The 17,694-nt window shown below is 52.0% G+C and overlaps 8 protein-coding genes across 8 annotated transcripts; 4 read left to right on the top strand and 4 right to left on the bottom strand.

Moving 5' to 3' along the window:
- Positions 1 to 5: 5 nt before the first annotated feature.
- DACRYDRAFT_80119 (phosphotyrosyl phosphatase activator) lies at positions 6 to 2,088 on the top strand (the record flags this gene model as incomplete). Its single annotated transcript, XM_040776427.1, has 6 exons — positions 6 to 881; positions 937 to 1,065; positions 1,116 to 1,258; positions 1,313 to 1,384; positions 1,432 to 1,657; positions 1,714 to 2,088. The coding sequence occupies exons 1-6, from the start codon at positions 711 to 713 to the stop codon at positions 2,086 to 2,088; spliced, it is 1,116 nt and encodes a 371-aa protein (XP_040628415.1). The 5' UTR covers positions 6 to 710.
- A 264-nt stretch (positions 2,089 to 2,352) lies between these two features.
- DACRYDRAFT_100418 (uncharacterized protein) lies at positions 2,353 to 4,166 on the bottom strand (the record flags this gene model as incomplete). The annotated part of the gene is made up of 1 exon (XM_040767452.1): positions 2,353 to 4,166. One exon carries the CDS (start codon positions 4,164 to 4,166, stop codon positions 2,616 to 2,618), a length of 1,551 nt encoding a protein of 516 aa, XP_040628414.1. The 3' UTR covers positions 2,353 to 2,615.
- A 1,259-nt stretch (positions 4,167 to 5,425) lies between these two features.
- Positions 5,426 to 6,034, bottom strand: DACRYDRAFT_52844 (SET domain-containing protein; the record flags this gene model as incomplete). Its single annotated transcript, XM_040775134.1, has 3 exons — positions 5,426 to 5,502; positions 5,560 to 5,681; positions 5,739 to 6,034. 3 exons carry the CDS (start codon positions 6,032 to 6,034, stop codon positions 5,426 to 5,428), a joined length of 495 nt encoding a protein of 164 aa, XP_040628413.1.
- A 4,069-nt stretch (positions 6,035 to 10,103) lies between these two features.
- On the bottom strand, positions 10,104 to 11,374 carry DACRYDRAFT_80114 (uncharacterized protein). Its single transcript, XM_040776426.1, has 4 exons — positions 11,191 to 11,374; positions 11,111 to 11,136; positions 10,916 to 11,057; positions 10,104 to 10,858 (listed from the first exon to the last, which is right to left on the bottom strand). Exons 1-4 carry the CDS (start codon positions 11,284 to 11,286, stop codon positions 10,199 to 10,201), a joined length of 924 nt encoding a protein of 307 aa, XP_040628412.1. The 5' UTR covers positions 11,287 to 11,374; the 3' UTR covers positions 10,104 to 10,198.
- A 762-nt stretch (positions 11,375 to 12,136) lies between these two features.
- DACRYDRAFT_116658 (uncharacterized protein) lies at positions 12,137 to 13,529 on the top strand (the record flags this gene model as incomplete). The annotated part of the gene is made up of 1 exon (XM_040770243.1): positions 12,137 to 13,529. The coding sequence occupies one exon, from the start codon at positions 12,137 to 12,139 to the stop codon at positions 13,445 to 13,447; it is 1,311 nt and encodes a 436-aa protein (XP_040628411.1). The 3' UTR covers positions 13,448 to 13,529.
- A 408-nt stretch (positions 13,530 to 13,937) lies between these two features.
- DACRYDRAFT_108062 (uncharacterized protein) lies at positions 13,938 to 14,893 on the bottom strand (the record flags this gene model as incomplete). Its single annotated transcript, XM_040768582.1, has 6 exons — positions 13,938 to 14,027; positions 14,082 to 14,197; positions 14,244 to 14,298; positions 14,347 to 14,393; positions 14,538 to 14,598; positions 14,648 to 14,893. The coding sequence occupies 6 exons, from the start codon at positions 14,891 to 14,893 to the stop codon at positions 13,938 to 13,940; spliced, it is 615 nt and encodes a 204-aa protein (XP_040628410.1).
- A 505-nt stretch (positions 14,894 to 15,398) lies between these two features.
- On the top strand, positions 15,399 to 16,085 carry DACRYDRAFT_22628 (uncharacterized protein; the record flags this gene model as incomplete). The annotated part of the gene is made up of 3 exons (XM_040772894.1): positions 15,399 to 15,563; positions 15,624 to 15,851; positions 15,899 to 16,085. 2 exons carry the CDS (start codon positions 15,402 to 15,404, stop codon positions 15,753 to 15,755), a joined length of 294 nt encoding a protein of 97 aa, XP_040628409.1. The 3' UTR covers positions 15,756 to 15,851; positions 15,899 to 16,085.
- Positions 16,086 to 16,488: 403 nt separating this feature from the next.
- DACRYDRAFT_108060 (uncharacterized protein) lies at positions 16,489 to 17,544 on the top strand (the record flags this gene model as incomplete). Its single annotated transcript, XM_040768581.1, has 3 exons — positions 16,489 to 16,760; positions 16,812 to 17,061; positions 17,119 to 17,544. The coding sequence occupies 3 exons, from the start codon at positions 16,489 to 16,491 to the stop codon at positions 17,542 to 17,544; spliced, it is 948 nt and encodes a 315-aa protein (XP_040628408.1).
- Positions 17,545 to 17,694: the final 150 nt, after the last annotated feature.

Below are 17,694 nucleotides of genomic sequence, written 5' to 3'. Positions count from 1 at the left end.
AAATCCTTCGACACGGCCTATTGAAATCGATATATAGGTACGGGAGACGCATACAGGTTTTGTCGGGCTATAATCCTGTATCACATCACAACCTCAGCACCACCTTCTGCTCACCACCATCTGGCCTGGCCCCTTTCCTCACTACTGATCCTCTCTAACCCCAACGATAATCACCTCCAACTCCCATATCCCGACAATGATCTTCCACTATCCACCACTCATCGTTTCTCCACAGGTACTCCCGTGCTCTTGCTTGTCGTTAACCCTGACCAGTTCACCGACACAAAATGGAATGCGACAATCAGGAGTACCGATGCGATGCCCAGACCGTTGGCGAGGTCTGTTAGCTGGCTGCTGTCTATCATGATGCGCGCGTGATTCCAGACCAGAGCAAAAGGATATCGCGATTGTCGTCGTACTGTGATCTGAATCTTTGGGAGAGGGATCAATATACCGACCAACAGGTGCAAGGATGGATTTTCTCACAAATTAATCCGATCGCGTCTTGAAGATAGACTCGTTTCGTTTGGCTCTGGTCTTGCAGCAAGAGACGTGGACTTTGGCGAGAACACAACCCTAGGACCACGTGGTCCCCTTCTGTAAATCCGAGCCGCACCTCCGACCGGGTCCGCCCGTCCTTTTACGTGAGCGTCCCTCGTCGCGCATCAACCACACACATCAAGCAACTCGCACACGAACGACGACAAGCAATGTCAGAACCAACGACATCGTATCAAAAACCAACAAAATGCATTCTCACTCAGGAGCAGGTGAAGGAATGGGAGACCTCGCCCACATACGCGAGTGTGATGACGTTCATCGAGCGCCTGAACGACGCGGTCGTAGGGATCAAGCTTACGAGCGAGTGTGACTTATCCGAGGTGCGCAGGCGTGTTAGACTTTTGAGAAGGGACAGACTGCTGAATCTGGTTGTAGGGAGTGAAGGAGATTATTGGCGTACTGGATGATGTCGAGCAAATATCGAAGGACACGCCACCAGTGTCGAATTCAGCGTCGCGGTTTGGTAATCCGGCGTTTCGCGACTTCTACGACAAAGTGGGACGGGTAAGGCACCTTCTTTCCTCCAAGTGAATCAATTTCTCACTATACAACAGGCATCACCTGAATTGCACAAGAAGATTACGGGCATACCAGATGATGCCATACCCGAGCTGTCCGTTTACTTCAGCGAGAGCTGGGGTAACCGGACGCGAATCGACTATGGGAGCGGGATGGAGCTGAACTTCCTATGCTGGCTGTAAGTAGCATAATCCCTCTTCATTTACTATAGGAGGTTGACGTCGTTGCACAGGCTGTGTCTGGAGAAACTTGGCGTGCTGAAACAAGCGGATGACCGTGCCGTTATCATTAGAGTCTTTTGGAGGTGCGCACCTCCATCATCTCACTCATTTCATCTAACCATGATGTCAGATACATCGGCGTAATGCGAACCCTGCAACAAACGTATTGGCTCGAGCCGGCCGGGTCACACGGTGTTTGGGGCCTGGACGACTACCACTTTCTCCCCTTCGTGTTTGGCTCTGCGCAGCTGAGAGGGCATAAGTATCTGCGCCCGAAGAGCATACATGATGCAGACGTGTTGGAGATGTTTGGCAAAGATTACATGTATGTGGCATGTATCGCATTCATCAACTCTGTACGTATTTGCCGTTTAATTCTACAACGATTGTCTGACGGGCAACGTCTCTGTAGATCAAGACCGCCTCACTCCGATGGCACTCCCCCATGCTGGACGACATTTCCTCCGTCAAGACGTGGGACAAAGTCAACAGCGGAATGTTCAAGATGTACCGCGGTGAAGTCCTAGGCAAGCTTCCCGTGATCCAGCACTTCTATTTCGGTTCTCTGCTCCCCTTCACCGGCACGCCCATCTCCGACATCACCTTCGAAGAAGGCAAGGGAATGGTGCAGCACGAGGGCCATGTGCATGTACAGTCGACCTGGGGTGATTGTTGTGGGATCAAGATTCCGGCGGTGTTTGGCGCGGCGCAGGCGGAAAAGGTGGACTCGGAGAGGAGGCCTGTTCCGCTCAACGTTCCCGGACTGCGCCCTGTACCATTTGACTGAAGTAATATAGGGTTGAATCAGTGGATTGTATCATTTTGGATGTGATGTATCAATAAAACGATGCCCGTACCTTATGTCTCTCGACCAAAAAGAAGATGAGCCACATGACCAGCTCACACGTTCTCAAAGGACGATCAGCAATAAGATATCAAGAATGAATGGTAACAATGACCTTCAACAACTAGTTTAGTCGGAGGATGGAACAAAGTGTATTTAAGACAGATGGCATCTTTGGTCCTCGGTCTGTGTCATAGTTCTGTTTGTGGCATATCAACATTGGCTTTGAGTTTTGATCTAGCATCATCTACAACGAGCGATTCAGCTCCCATGAGGATCGAAACATTTCAATGAGCAAAAAGAGACATCAAGCAAGGAACAAGAGAAAATACGGCTTTATATCTGAAACACAACACTAGGAGGGCGGAATAGACAGGAGTTCGGCTTTGAGCATGGTGTGCATGAGCATAAAGACGGAAATATGAACTGGAATCTCATAAAGGTAACGATGATCAGAGCGTGGAAGGAAGTCAATCGTCGCGATCCTCAATTCTAGCTTTCTTAGCTGCCTTCATTGCCCGCCGGGGGCTCAAGAGCGCTTTCGGAGCGAGCTTTGGCTTGGAACTGCCTTTGCCTTTTGCGGACGGCTCCTTGGTCTTATCTTCACACTCATCATCGGTTTCATTGTCAGATTCGTTCGCTTCGAAATCGTCCTTGGAACAAGTCTTAAACTTCACGCGTTTAGCGTTTTCTTTGTTTGCGACAGGAGCTGCGTCTCCTCGCCTGATACATCTGCCGAGGGATTCCATGACTGGCGTGGGACCAGCAGACCAGCCGATAGGTTCTCTGTTCTCCCCACCTAAAATAGGATACCCGTCCGGCGGGAAGTTGTCGAACTTGAGGGGGAGGTCGGTGCGAAATGCGACGCGGTTATCGTTGGAGAGGTCGAGAGTCAGAGGGATTCGACCACGCACGGGCATGTTCTTTTTGTCGGTAAAAGGTGCCGTCGCACTACTCACGAGAGACGGGGAATCTGGCATGGGGGGAGCCAGCACAGAAGGCAGCGACGACATAGTGGATGACTGAGAAAGATTTCCTGTTCCATCAGAAGGACTATGCACGAGTCCGGGCGTGGCCGCCTCACAGTCGTCGCCGTCGGATTCCATAGTGAGGTCAGTGGTCCGAATCGTGAGGTCGTTCATTATTGCATTACTTCCAAATCCGAGGCTTCTAGACGTGTTAGAGGCATGATCATCATGGGTGACGGTTGAAGCAGACGTAGAACGACTGTGAAGTTTCATAAGCCCATTAAGCACAACAACATCTTGTCCAGTTATGACCCGCATGGGAGGAGTCGTCACCTGAGAATCACGAGCAGACGCATGTACGGCAGAAGTAGGCGTAGCACTGGCGTCGGTTGCGCCAGATTTCGACTCGATCGAAGACGGTGTCTTCGCAATGCCAAGATTGAGCTGCTCAACACTGACGACCTTGCCAGGAGGTTTCAGTATGACGCCGTTCAGGTGGAGTCCATCGACGCGTGCTTCATCTGGATGCAGGGGGACCTCGTGTTCAATCCCGACGTTTGGCAGGGGCACATTTGAATTGAACCTGGGCGCAGGCGGGCATACATTGAGGAACGGGTCACCGGGGTACTTCAATTGATGAGCATGCGGCCCAGAGTTGGAAACCCTCGCCAACGCGCTAGGGACCGGCCTAGAGCGAAGTTGCTCGATATATGCGCGTTGACGGGTCCAGTGATTGATCTCCCGGTTGCAGGCATTAATAGCATGGTCGTAGTCTTGACTGCTTGTGAAGAGAAACGGAAACTGAAGACTGGTGGAGGGGTTACTCGGACCGGCAGCGGTAGATATATGCGCCTGATTGTGGACGGAGCGGATCGGCATGGCAAAAGGGGAGGTGCTCGGCAGACCTGGATTGAAAGGCGCAAAGTGCGAAGCCGGTGCAAGGTAGGTCTGCATGGGGTGTAGTGTCTCCCATGCCGGCAGCTGAATCTGGGCGGGCAAAGAGCGACCCGATGGGTAGAGGAGCGACGACGAAGTAGTATGTCGGCGGGCCATGCCGTCGAGGTGAAGGGGTGGTAGTGATAGTGAGCAAGGGTATTGGGTGAAGCGTCGAAGAATGAAGGGCGGGTATGGAGAAGAGGGTGTATAGGTAGTCGGGAAGAAGCAGGACCATCGAGCCAGTGGGTACTTATATGCACCAGTCGCATATATGCAGCCCCTCCGAAGCCAAACGGGATAGGACCAGTTCCCAGCTGAGGCTCTCGGAGCAATCACACCCTCCAACCTTCCCACTCGAGCTTCCAGATCTCACCCTCCAATCACCGGTTGAAGAGAGCAGCCCCTCAGACAGAGCAGGTTCAGATGGCGGTTAAGTCGTCCGGTATGTTTGAGGGAGTAGAGCGGTTGGAATGAGCATCCTGTGCTCAACCGAAGACGGATGTTGGAGTCTGCCAGTGTCGTATTCCCATTTCTGGTGCAATCACCGGCATGGGTTCAAGGTCATCGTATAAACTGGTCTTGAAAGACAAAGAGTGCTAGGACCAGCGCGCCGTCAAGCATGTGTGTTTGAGTGTCGCTGGCCTGCAAGTCAACGCGACGAAGGGCGATAGACTCACGCCAGCGACCACGTGCATCAACGGAAGAAGCATCTCCGCATCCGACCGGCCGAAATTTGTGGGGAGAACGACGATGTCTTTACTTGAGGGTAGAGGACAACTTCATTGGGCACGCTGAGACACCGTCTGACTCTCATGGTCGATCAATGAGAGATTGGGCGGCAAACGTCGGACAGCCAGCTACTTGCGATCGGTACTTCACCATCCTACATAGCACCCGTGTTGGGTCATCGGAGACAACCTACGGTCATCTCGAATAAAGGAATCGAGACATCATAAGCCAGGCCTCCTTAGTGACAGGACAAAGCCTCAGGACCTTGGGCATGACCACGATGGCATCCGCGACAGAGACTACAAGCTTTTCACCAGGTCCCTGGAGTACAATATGGGCATGCTTGTTCATAGATCATCCTTGATAAGGCAGTCAAATATGATGCTAGATGGCGGGACAGATGCGGTGATGATTGAAATACAGTACAGCTACATGCGTGATCGACACAGAGTAAACCAGAGAAGCCGAATACTAATAAGTGTATGAGAATGACACAGAAGGAGCAAGAGGACGTTGATAGGAGGAAGGAAAAAAATAAATGGAGCACCGAGCACACTTGTGTACATGTTCCACATTAATATGAGACGCTACGTTCATGAAGGATACGCAAGCGAAGAAGCACGAGCCAAATGATGAGGGGAAACAATCTAGTTGAGGAATCCACGGCACTTCTCGGACCCACACAAGCAGGGAATCTTCTCCTGCTCAATGGGGAAGTGATAGTCTGTCAGGATACTGGTCAGCATGCGATGCAATGGGAAGAATATCAACAGGGACGAACCGTAAGTAATTTCCTCTCCAGGCTCAATAGGAGTCTTGGCGTAGATGACGATCTTCTTGGAACTGTTGATAGTGATAATGCGCGCAGTGCAGTTGGGGCTGCAGGAGTGGTTGATCAGACGACTACGCGAGAAATGTGAGTAAGAGGGTCCATGAATACGTTAGAGACTTCCGGCGTACCCAATATTGCCTTTCATGGTGGCATCAACAACAAGGTCGTCGTCAATCCTGAACAAGTAACTGCTCCCAATCCCCTGCCTCTCGTACACCTTCTCGCGCTTATCGGCGACTTGCTGCCGAACAACTTCACCCACATACTCAATGACCATATCTCCAGCTGGGATGTATTCGAGCGCATACAGACCCCAGTCATGAATAGGAGAGCGCGCAAATTTGAGTTCTTTCTTCCGCGCGCGGAGTTGGTTGAATGCGAACAATTCGCTGCTGGGAGCTGCGCCACCGCGACTACGTTCCATGTCCATGGCGATGGCACGAGTGGCGTTGCGGTTGAGATTACGATTTGCGCGGGATGTGATACCCTTGTTGCTGCGTGATTTTGAGGCATCGCCCGTCTTCGGCACATCCGTTGTAGTCGTGTTTCTTTGAGGCAAATAGCTCGCTTTGAGAGCAGCAGGGATCTTGTAGAATCCCTCTGTCCTCGCGGAACCACTGTGATGAACAGGGCGGTCGGGATGACGCGGGGGCAAAATCACATCGTCTCCGGTGCTCTCGGGCTCTTCCTCTTCTGGTTCTGGTGACCCCTTTCCTGTGAGCAGTATCCTCAGTTGATAAGCATCCTCCTCGTCTTCGAAGCCCAATTTGTATAGATCGAGATCACCCGTCACTGGATCAAGGACGTCGCTGACTGATGCTGGTGGAGACACCATCTTTCGTTTCTTCGTTGGCCGCATGTCCTCTTCGAGCAACGCTTGTTGATCCTCCAGTTCTTCTGCCAGCGTCGTTCCATTGGACTCGTCTGTCGGGGAGGGGACCACCTCAACCTTGCGCTTGCGGCTCGCACTCTTCTTCTTGGCAGGCGGGGGAATGGGTGCAACAGGAGAGGGTGCTCGGACTTCAACTGCAACTGGAGTAGGTGTTTCCTCCTCCCCTTCACTATCGGTGAAGTCAATCTCTGCTTTCCGCTTCTTGCTAGCTCGCTCCAACTCGGGCTCTACAGTCGACGCCTTCCGCTTCTTCAGTACCGTCTTGATCAGGTCCTCTGCAGCCTTATCGTCATCAGACTCGGCGTCGATCTCCATCGGCTCTTCCTCGTCTTCTGGCATAACAACAGGCTCCACAGGGGACACCTTCACGGGCTTTGATTTGGCAACTTCCATCTCATCTTCCACAGGGTGGGTCGCCATTACTTTCCCTTCTGTTAACCGCTTCTTCTCTCCTCCCTTCTTCATGATCTTCATTCCCTTCAAAGCGCTCATATCGAGGATCCGTGGGGTGATCGACACAGGTGCGGTTGTCGCCTCCTGAGCAGCGAGACGGTCCTTCTTCTCAGCACGGAATTGACGAACAGTTTCAAGGACAGTACCACGTGCCAGCTCACGGAGATCTTTGCGCACCATTCGTTTGAGCTCTTCAACCAGCTCGTCGGACGCTTCCTTGATGACGCGCTCTTGCTCGGCTTTCTCCTCGTTTGGATCTAGAGGCGCTTCCCGAAGCATGCGGGCTGATGAAACGGCAGATGGGAGGCGTAGTGATGCGGATGCGGAAGTCTGGGACTGCTGGGCATTGGAAAGGACTACTTCTGCGCGCTGTGCCGACGATGGGCGGGAGAACGTAACGTAGACATTGAGAGAGTCTGTGATGACCTGAAAGACAGTGTTAGAGGACGTATGCTCAACTTCAGGGTTGAAATGCCCTACCTCTTCCACGCCAAAACGGTCAAGAACTTTGGCGATCTCCCTCAGGTCAGCCTCATCATCGACACAAGCACCCTCGAAAATGAGATGTTCGTAACGATTATGCGCGAGTTTCTTCCTAATCTCCCTCTTCCTGCGAACATTTTCAGCCTCCTCACGCGCAAGCTCGCCCGGGCTCTTCTTCTGTTCAGCTAGAGTAGCGGGAGTAGAACTACCAGTACGCCCATCGCCCAATGGTGTGTCCAAACCGGCACTTCTTGACTCGCACTCTTGCTGCATCGCATTCTTCAACCGCATTTCGCGCTCCTTGTCTCTTCGTGTCTTGTCCTCTTCCTTCTTCTTGCGGCGTTCATCTTCCCACGCTTTTCGTCGGCGCGACTCTTCAAGCTTGTGAAGTCGCTTGTGCTCCTCTCCAGAGTCATCCCACGTCGCTTTGAGTTGTGACATCCACTTCTTGCTGCCATCGGGAGGATCCCAGTTCCCTGGGGGGAAGAAGGGAGATACGCCGTTTTGGGCAGTCTTGCCAGCCCTGAACGCCTCCGCGGACGCTAGGCACTGGGAAGCAAATTGATGTGACGCAAACTTGATCCACAATAGACCATATGCCTGACCTGTGAGAGGGTCGTACGGGAAGGTGAAGTCGTTCATGAAGCCGAAGGTGTTCTGTAGGTGGCGGTGGAGCGTGGAACTAGGAAGAGACGTAGGAATATTGATGAAAGACAACGCGCACGGCAGTGGTGGTGTTGGTGCGCGTTTGCGTACAGGTGCATTGTCGGAGTCAGGCTAGTGAGAGAGAATAAGACAGATATTCAACAGCATACATGCAGACATCTCTTACTGGGTACTCGATAAAGTAGACTTCCTTCCGATACCTACCGCGTCCACGACCAAGTTTGTCTTCTGCGCTCAGCAGACGACGTGGATCTTTTGGCTTCGTGTCTGAAAGACCTTCGCGCTCATATCGATATATGGGCTGCTTGCCTTTTCGAGTTCATCAGTATGGCAGCGCGTCACGCGCGTCGAGATCCGCTCACCTTTCGTGTCTCTGTACATTGGCTGTAGTACAGGATCGTAAGTTACGAAGTAGTCGCGCTCTCTTGGGGGTGTAGGACTAAGCGGAGGTTCCATCATTGGTTGGGGAGGCGGCGGTGGTGGGGAGGAAGAAGGGGGAGGGGGGAAGTCATCATCAGGCGAAGGCAAAGGAGGAGCCGGCTCGTCAGGTGGCGGAGGCTCAGGTGGGCAAGGCGGTGGGCGAGTTGTGGGTTCTGGTGGTAAGTGGCTACGCGAAGGTGTACTCGGGGTAGGATAAGTAAAGGCTGCCGCAGCCGAAGGGGAAATATGATGGGCGTTTCTTGTCTGCCCTGAGGGTGCCATGATGATGGTCGGTACAGATTGTGGTTTCCGACCAGATCCTTTCGAATGTATTTTGAATTTGACCACTGATCGCTTGGATGGACCAGTCGGCGCGTCGGGCGGTGGGGCGAGTGTTGGTAGAGGACTATGGATGGGGGGCTGTATGGAAAGAGGCGACCGCTTTAACGGAAATGAAATCTGACTACGTAGACCAAAGCCGCCCGATGATGGACTCAACATGCTCTGCTTTTGCGCCTGCTGAATCCCTTGCTGCTGCAAATGCTGCTGATGTTGCTGCTGTTGTTGCCGCAAAGCGCGGGGGCCAGTAGGTACGGCATGCCCGCCCGAGCCAAGGGTAGCCGCCTTGGCCTGAGCGTTTCGCAACGCTGCTGGCCCTGTCGGCGGTGCCCGTAACGGCGACGGGTGGGCCGGACGATGTGTAGACATCGTCTCAGCGGTGGATGGTGAGGAGGCAGGAAAAGAGGGGGGAGGAAAATGAGGCCAGCAGGGTGTGGATGCTCGAAGATGATGAGGTCGAGTGTGTGGGTGCAGGAGAGGGTGTGACGGGGGCTGTCGACCAATCAGGTTCCTTCCGCTGCACAGCCAGCGACAACTGTGCGACGTTGAGGAGAGGCAAGGGCGTCCTTTCAGTGCTGTACATCGACTGAACAAACAATTAAAATATCAACTAACAAAGCTATACCATCAATCATGGTGTGGAGAGAACATCAAAAGGACGCGCGCCTACCGTGTTGGCAATGACTCCTCCGCCCTCCCGGGTCCCTGCACATGCCGGTCTTCCGAGGAAGGAATCATAATAGCCTAATGCTGTGATTGGCTTCGGTCCATCACAAATTCGTTTTCCGCACCAACCACTTTTTTCACCTCTTTCCACCTCTTCCAACAATAAACAGTATCGACAATTCCGCCCACCTGTCAAACAGGCCTCTTTTTCCTCTCTGGATGACTATTTTCTCTCATCGATCCACCCACTCTTTCTGCGTTTCCATCATGGCCGCCACATGCCATCCAGCCACGCGAAATCTTCTATCACTCTAAGTGGGAAAAGGTGACGATGGCAGATAACAGAAATAGTGAGTTGGATTCATTTTTGGGACAAGATATGAGAAGTAGGAGAGCGAACCTTTTTCCGCCACCCCTTTGTTTCGGGTAAAATGGGACGACGGAGAAGAGGCCCGGTGACTCGCCGAGTCTTATCGACGATGAGACGTAGGCTAGGAGGGTCACTTTCTGGGTGCTCGCGAACTGTGTGAGCACATCTTTTACCGCACCGAGTTTCTGCCACTGATTATCCTCAAGAAATATATTGTATAGGCTACATACAAATGGGAAACATAAAATGCCAAGACGTGTTCCGATAACAATATTTATCAGTCCGGACGATCCTCATCACTAAATCTCCCCAGGCCTTCTCTCCTGGATCCTCGGCCCAGCGAGGTCCGTGTCACTCGCCGCCCACGCATCCCGATCAGTACCATACATTCCCTGTTTCCCGCCATCAGCCTTCTCGGGTGGAGTAACCCGGCCAGACTCGTCGCCAGTGTACTTCGGTGGCATGTTAGGATCATACGGCGGGACGTAGGCGTCGTTTCTGCTGTCTGCGAACGGATCACGTGGCGCGTACGGGACTTGGTCGTAGGGCTCGCCGCTGGGGTTGAAAGAGCCCATTCGGATCGCATCGGCACGTGGGGGTGCCTGACGACCATAGGAAGGATCGAGGATTTGATAAGACCAAGCCATGGCGATCATGACAAAGATTGCGCTCGCAACGATGGCCACAAGGAGCCAAATGATGGTGCTCGCCGATTGGCGGGAAAAGGCACTATTGCAGAAGTTTCGCGCGTCCGTGGCGGACAGCGTATGCTCGCTATAACCAAACCAGAAGGGATTGCCCGTGATGACTGTGGCGTTTGTCGTGGCAGCTTCGCACTCGTCGATGATGAGCGATTGAAAGAAGAAATGAGCAATGACGATGAACAGCTGCCCGGCGCAGAGTACCAATCCAGCGAAAATAGAGAGAAATGAGAAAGTGCGCGCGAGTGTAGGACGATTCTGTGAATACTCGTCAATATAACGGCTGTAATCTGCTGTGTGAGGGCAGCGACGCACAACTAATGCAACGATGAAGCCAATTATCATCATCACAGCGAAGCCGCACATCAGCGAGCCAATGATAATGTCGAATGTGACTAGCGAATTGCCGCCGCCTGTGGTTCGATCGAAGCCGATATCTCGGAATGATTGGATACCGCTGAATGAGAATCAGGACCACACTTTAACAGCAATAATCACATTTGAACGTACAAGGCAAGCCCCCATGCAACACCAGCCTATTTGTGAATACATCAGCTCGCGCTCACGGCACCGCGACGAGCAGTACGCACAACTGTTAAAACCATAATGATGGAACGCAATGGCCCACGAGCTAAGCTCGCGAGGACCTTGCTCTTGGGCGCTTCTGGTGGTAATCTGGCCGACATGTTGTACTCTCAGTATCCCTTGTGTCGTCAGAACCCAATATCAAGATAGATCAGAGAAGGACAGAAACCTGTTCGTGTCGTGGGCGTGAAGATATCGTGGCGAAATGAAACGCAGCATTGCGTGGTCCCGGTATATAAGCAATATTTCGGTTGTCGGGGTTGTGTCGCTTCCGTCCGTAGGCGTGTGACGTTGGTCAAAGCATGCGCCAAGGCAGTGCACAGTTCCACTTCCGTCATTTATTTCTGTTCGGTCAGGGTACTGTACGTATGAAGAAACGCACAGCGTTTTGCTAACAAGACAAGGGTTGACGCTGTTGGTTGACTTTCACAGCGGTTCTCGCTGAGCGAGGGCGACGACCTGTGGTGCGACAGGGGCAACTGCGCGCTAAAACAATAGAAGCACGTCTCACCATCTCGCCGCTTTCTATATATGGCCGGTTGTTGATGGGAACATGGTATGATGTTGGGGTCATAGGATCGTGACCAGGTAATATTAACAAAAGTAACGCTCTTTGGCCCTTCTGACTGTTGTCAAATACCAAACCCGTGGGTATGTCTTCTTATGGTCGAGGTTCTGATGATGATCTTGCACTGATCGACGGAGACCGTGGCTGTGAGTCAACTATTCTCCGGACGTCTGATGTGTTCGTCTTCTCCGACTGGTATGCTCTCTGTGTGGCAAGAACATTGCCAAATATGAGACGGTGTCAAATAGCCCTCTTCCTGGCAGTGACTTTCCTCCTTCACGGCGCATACATCCAGCTTTTCTACTTACACTCACTCCCCAAGAGCTCTCCTCCAGTATCTCGACACTCCCTAATATTGTATAGCACTAATCTTCACTTCAATCATGTCTTCTCCAAGTCCCTTTCTGTTCTCTCCACCTCCTCTTTGTCCGACAGCCACCATCACACCCACCACTTCCGCCCACGGTGGTCTCGACAGTGTGATTGACAACGACGGAACAATGCTCGCCTTGCTCGATTCATTCTTCACTGGTCCAGAAGGCCCTAAGACCGCGGTGGGCGGAGCCGACGCGGACACTTTGAGCGAACCGAGTGTGGTGGCAGGAAACCACGGAAATGGCATCTCCACATCGGCGAAGACCATCAAGCCAACCAAGCATATACCCACCATTAACTTAGCCACGACCACGCAGTCCTTCTATATCGACCCTATCTTGTGCCTGCCAACCCCCGTTGACGACAAAGGTTCACTGTCCCTCGAGATAGGCGCATATATCCCACCGCTGGTTCCCGCAAACCCATACCCCCAACAAGGACTTCCCACACCCGCTACAGAGAAATACGAACGAGGTACAAATCTGACGGACAGCGTGTTGGATCCTGCCCTCCGAAACACTTCCGGTTCTTCTACCAATACAAATTTTCCAAAGTTTGTCTCGTCATCTTCTGTCACCAAGCTCAACCTTCCCACCCCGGCTATGTCTCGATCCTCGTCAAACTCGTCGTCCTCACCCCCTGTCACTCCCGGTGACATGTCTTCTCAAGCCGAACTCCCCAAGGTCGTGTTATCAGGCACACAGTTTGATATTTCGCTCACCGAACTCCTTGACGGCATCATGGCTGAGTCAGAGACCGACGGAACAACAAAGATCTCCCGTACCTCTCTTCCGCCGGATTTCCCCACTTGTCTTCCCCTCTCATATCCAGCCAAGACTGGTGTACCCGTACTCAACGCCAAGTCTCAAGCAGTAGGATGGGACTGTGGTCCAGCTACTCTTTCCATCTTCGACAACAAGTACGGTCCACCTCCGAATGGTCCACTCACCAGAGACGTTCAGTCATATGTCGTCGGTGGTGCCCCTGACATCTCAATCAACTGGAGGCTATATGACGAAGGGCGTCGTGGATCTCGTCCCTCTTATGAGCCGGTCAAGCCTGAACCTTCCAACTCGATGTTCCTGGAGGTTCCCACTGTTCCGAAGCGACGCAAGCGTACGCCAAAACCCTCCTCCTCCCGTTCTGCGTCCCCCGCCCAAAGCGATGCCAATCTGGGGGAAAGTGCGGCAGAATGGAAGGAGTACTACCAGGCCTTGGAAGTTTGCAAGAAACATGACAAGCTAGAAAGTGTACGAACACCCTTCGAGCCGGAGTGTCTCTGTCCATTTCCTGCCGATGAGAAAGAAGAGGTCAATTAGGCACGTAGAAAGTAGAGAGGAGATACTGTCTGTCTTTGCTGATCAATGTATGTGTTGAGAACCGGCCCTTAATGGAGAGATTTACAGACACATTCTTTACCCCATATGTCTCATGTGACCCTCCCAAAGGGGAAGCGATCCAGTCTCGCACGAGTATGAAATGGGCATGCAAAGGCACGATGACCGTTTCGGAGGTTGAAGCAAATGAGATGCCGCTTGATCCACGCCAAGACCGTGCCTCGGTAGATTACCGAATCAATCGAGCTAGAAGTCAGTTACCAGTCTGCACCAAATGATCTAGAATGTCCCCGTTTCAGGTCACATGTGGTTCATAGATCCGTACCATGGGGTGAGAATCCTCCGTGGGGAGAATAAGAGCTGCGAACTTTCGCAGACGAACGAAGCCCGCGGATTCTCACCGCAAATTCGATCCTATTCCCAATTCAAATGCACAACGTTCACATGACCGTATTGAGAGGTCTCCTATCGATCAAAGATGCAGCGGAAGCTCGATGCACCAATCAAGAAGACCCGGAATATCGATAAGGATCCCGGTACAGTCAGGAACAAAGAACAACTCCTGGGCGCAGCGTTAGCGAGATGTATCCAATCGGACTGAATTGAATGGAGGTACGACGACGCTCAGGCAGTCACCACCGTCTTCAATGTTCTGTTCTGCAGCGAATCCCGTCGCATTGGGTGTCGCATAGACGTATACGCCATCCCAGGCAAACCCGAGGTTGACGTTGCCTGAGAACAAATCACTAAAGTTTCGCTTCTCAGGTTCGTTACTTACTTCCGTCAGTATTCGTCCAAGCCGCGGTGATTTGCATCGTTGGGCTGATGATCCACTGGACGTGTATGAGCAGACGTCCACGTTCGGATTGAGAAGTTCATACAATTCCAGACTCGTGGATCCCATCAGCCGGAGGCGTGTAAGGCGCAGCTACATGAGACGCATCAATGTTCGGCCCGAATCAAAGAACACAGCTGTTGACAGACCGTGGATATCTCCAGTACTCAAAGTTCCGGATTGTCTATAGATTTCGTCATAATGCGTTCAAGGAAGTAGAGACTACAGGAGACTGACTCGATATTAACCGCCGTAAGACACCGCCGAAATTCTGCACATCCAGGTTCCAGTTTGGTAGCTTTATCCCAATGAACATTTAATAATGACAAAAAATGACAAAAACGAACTGGTTCGGTGCACGGCAAGTTCTGAGGACCCGAAATGCTCAGATCAGCGGTGAAATTGGACGCATACATCGACAAGGACTGTGATTCGCAAGCACCGATCTGGAAGTAACAGAGAGTATCGCCGCCCGAAGGATATTTAGCAATAATGGATCCATTGATTTGATAGGAGAACCCTCCCAAGATGGGAAGGCTCAGTCCATAGACAAGAGAAGCGCCCAACAGTATAGAAGGCAGGAGACCACGCATCGTAGTTTAGGGGATGTACAACAATCATCGGGGCGCAGGTCGAGGCAGTTTTATATGTAAATCCATCGGCACGGATGCTCTATTCGCGGTACTGGTTTGCGGCATTCTATGTGGAAGGGGTTGTATTTGAAGCGTTCAGCTTTACTAGCGCCTTTAGAAGGTCCGGCGCTGGTTCTTGCCGGCTTCTTTCTTCAGATCAGTCGCATCCGGTCCCGTCCGCAACGTATCGACATGGTCAAGAAGCAAGGCACAACTGCTGAGCAGAGATATCCAGAAATCAATTTGGAGAATAAAACTTAGTGAACAATGGATGGCGTTCGCATTGCAGGCAACGTATGGGCTGAGCAGAAAGGTCCAACCATCCCGAGTGACGCGTCCAACCAACACCGGTCCCTATAGGAAAAATGCCTCCGCGAACACTCATTTTTTGCTGGTCTGCTGCAAGGGTCCCTACCTCTCTTTGGTGCTTTGAACTATGCCTCCCTCACGCACTACACTTCGACATGCAATGCACCGTTTGGCCGTTGGACTACCTCTAGATCCTCTAAAGCCACGGTTCCAGCTCCAGTCGCTGGTAGAGTCCGTCTCCCAGCATATGCCGTCCACCCCGAAGGCCGCTATGGCGGTCGAAGCTATCCGCGCATTGTCGAAGGACAAGCTCAAGAAGAAGGTGCGTTCAAGTTCATGAATTGTTTCAGAACAAAGAGGTCTAAGTTGCGTTCTGTTTCAGTATGTCGCTGGCGAGAGAACATTATATCCACCCTCTTACCCAATGCACTACGAGCGCCTCGCAGAAGGTGTCGAGAACGCAAATAAGGGTATCGCTCGTCCGTGGTGGAAACGATTCTTCGGTATATGGTAAATCTGAGAGGGAGGAGATCTTTCCGTATTCGGGGACTTTACGAACGTGGGAGTGCGAGAAGATAATGAGCGAGCGATTAGTTCGCTATCAGGCTTGGTGCGTACGGAAATCGGTGACCGATCATCTTCTAATACCCGGCATAGGAGTCGATGGATATTACTGTAATAGAACCGAATCTGAGAAGACCACTAATCGCTTAGCGAAGGAAGGGTCCCTACCAGCGCCTGCCCCTGGGACACGTCACTCCCAAGGCATGTTCATCGCTGGCAGAAATCCCAGCACCGTTGAAGTACCAATGTACATTATGACAATGCAATAGATATCTATCCTCCGATGTGCACGACTTCCTGGCCACCTTACATCATCGCGGCTCTCTGCCACGTATTGATTAAATTCTAGGATTTTCAGTTACAGTGAGACCAGTAGAAACCGGAAATTGGAGGAATGCGCCATCGCCCGAGCTCCTTCCGTCAAGTCATCGAACGTATGGTCCAGACTTCTCCGTGGAGTTACTCCAAGCAATGTGGTCGCCTCTTTCATAGATCTTGCATGCATGCCAAGCCGTAGATCGTCGGAGAGGAATCACCCAGTGTGATGCTAGCATCCTATCTTCCTTGCATGCTAATCAAATCTCAAGGTGAACGTGAAAATGAAGCGAAATTAACGCTCTTCAATCGCATATATTGACCTTAGATGGACCGTCCAAACCAATGATACGCTTGTGTGCTCAACGATGCACCAACTGAAGCTAGGCGTTGACGACGGCTACACCATGCATTTCCTCCCCGCCAGCAAACCCCTTCGTTCAACATACTGCGCATTATGTGGCGTTGACCTCCGAGGGCGGTTCCACGAGGACCGATACGGTGGTGGCAATGAGCAACGATACCGAAATGTTCGGCCGGTTGATACGAAATGGTTGAGTGATGTGAGAGCACTAAGAGGCTGGCAGCCGGCGGACCGGGAAAATTGGCGAGTTGAGAGGTCGGATGTTGGCTCGTATGAGTGAGTCTTCTCTTCCACTATATTGAAAGCCGCGCCGCTGATTTGTTATAGCGCAATACAGTATTTCGGCTCCGATGTGATTATTATCGGGCCGCGGGTGGTTCCTGTGAATACTACGTCAACGGTCCCGGTGCACAACGCATGCTCGGAGATTTTGCTGGCCCATACGACAGAGGAAGACATTGGCAACGTGTGGCAATCGATTCAGGCGCGCCGCGGACTAGACAGACGGCGTGTTAATGATTGTGGCTTGGCTACTTCCAGGCAGGGTGTCTGGTGGGAGGAGATTGAGGGTGAGGAGGTGAGTTGTTTAGTTGCACGTATGCAATCCAGTGAGACTGATGAGAAATGCCTGAAGTACATGGTAACGGACCCGCTGAAACCACTGTCTTTCCCCATCGACTTGGCATCAGCACCCGATAACGAGCGATTGTCGACCCATGTGGTCCAAGAATCTTATGACTTCTTTTCTCGGCTTCCGAGCGAACTGGTCTTCTACATACTATCCTTCCTGATCCCTTATCCGTCCACGCTACTTTCACTACGCCACGCGGCTCCCCGAGTGTTTCGAGCATCGCCCTGGGCAGGGAACCACTTTTGGTCTCAGGTCACTATCGCTGAAATGGGCGGTTTCTTGCTCGAGGTTCGAGAAATGTTGGCAAAACTGGACAACTTGGAAGAAGGCAGCGGGTTCGCTATTTGGAGAAAGTTGACGGAAGATCGAAGTGTCAAGAACAGGCGACGAATCGCAAGACTTGTCATAAGCGCCGCAGCGTACAAGTGAATGCTAAAAGATGTCACAAACGAGTTTCTATCATCCAGCTGGCATCTTGTTTACATGACCGAATCATTTTTGTGTCGATATTTGCGCAGACGACATCCTTGACAGTCTCAACTTCGCCTCTATGTCAGTCCTTTTTCCTGGCAGGATTGT

This window comes from Dacryopinax primogenitus, assembly GCF_000292625.1.
Source record: "Dacryopinax primogenitus strain DJM-731 SS1 chromosome Unknown DACRYscaffold_10, whole genome shotgun sequence".
NCBI classification, from domain to species: domain Eukaryota; kingdom Fungi; phylum Basidiomycota; class Dacrymycetes; order Dacrymycetales; family Dacrymycetaceae; genus Dacryopinax; species Dacryopinax primogenitus.
Note: the sequence above shows the minus strand (reverse complement) of the source record. Positions and strands in the feature narration are given on the sequence as shown.

Coding starts and splice junctions, on each gene's coding strand:
- DACRYDRAFT_80114 (XM_040776426.1), bottom strand. CDS start 11,286: ATGTCGGCCAGATTACCACCAGAAGCGCCCAAGAGCAAGGTCCTCGCG. Junction 11,058..11,110: donor GTTGCATGGGGGCTTGCCTT/GTACGTTCAAAT, acceptor ATTCTCATTCAG/CGGTATCCAATCATTCCGAG. Junction 10,859..10,915: donor GCTTCATCGTTGCATTAGTT/GTGCGTCGCTGC, acceptor GAGTATTCACAG/AATCGTCCTACACTCGCGCG.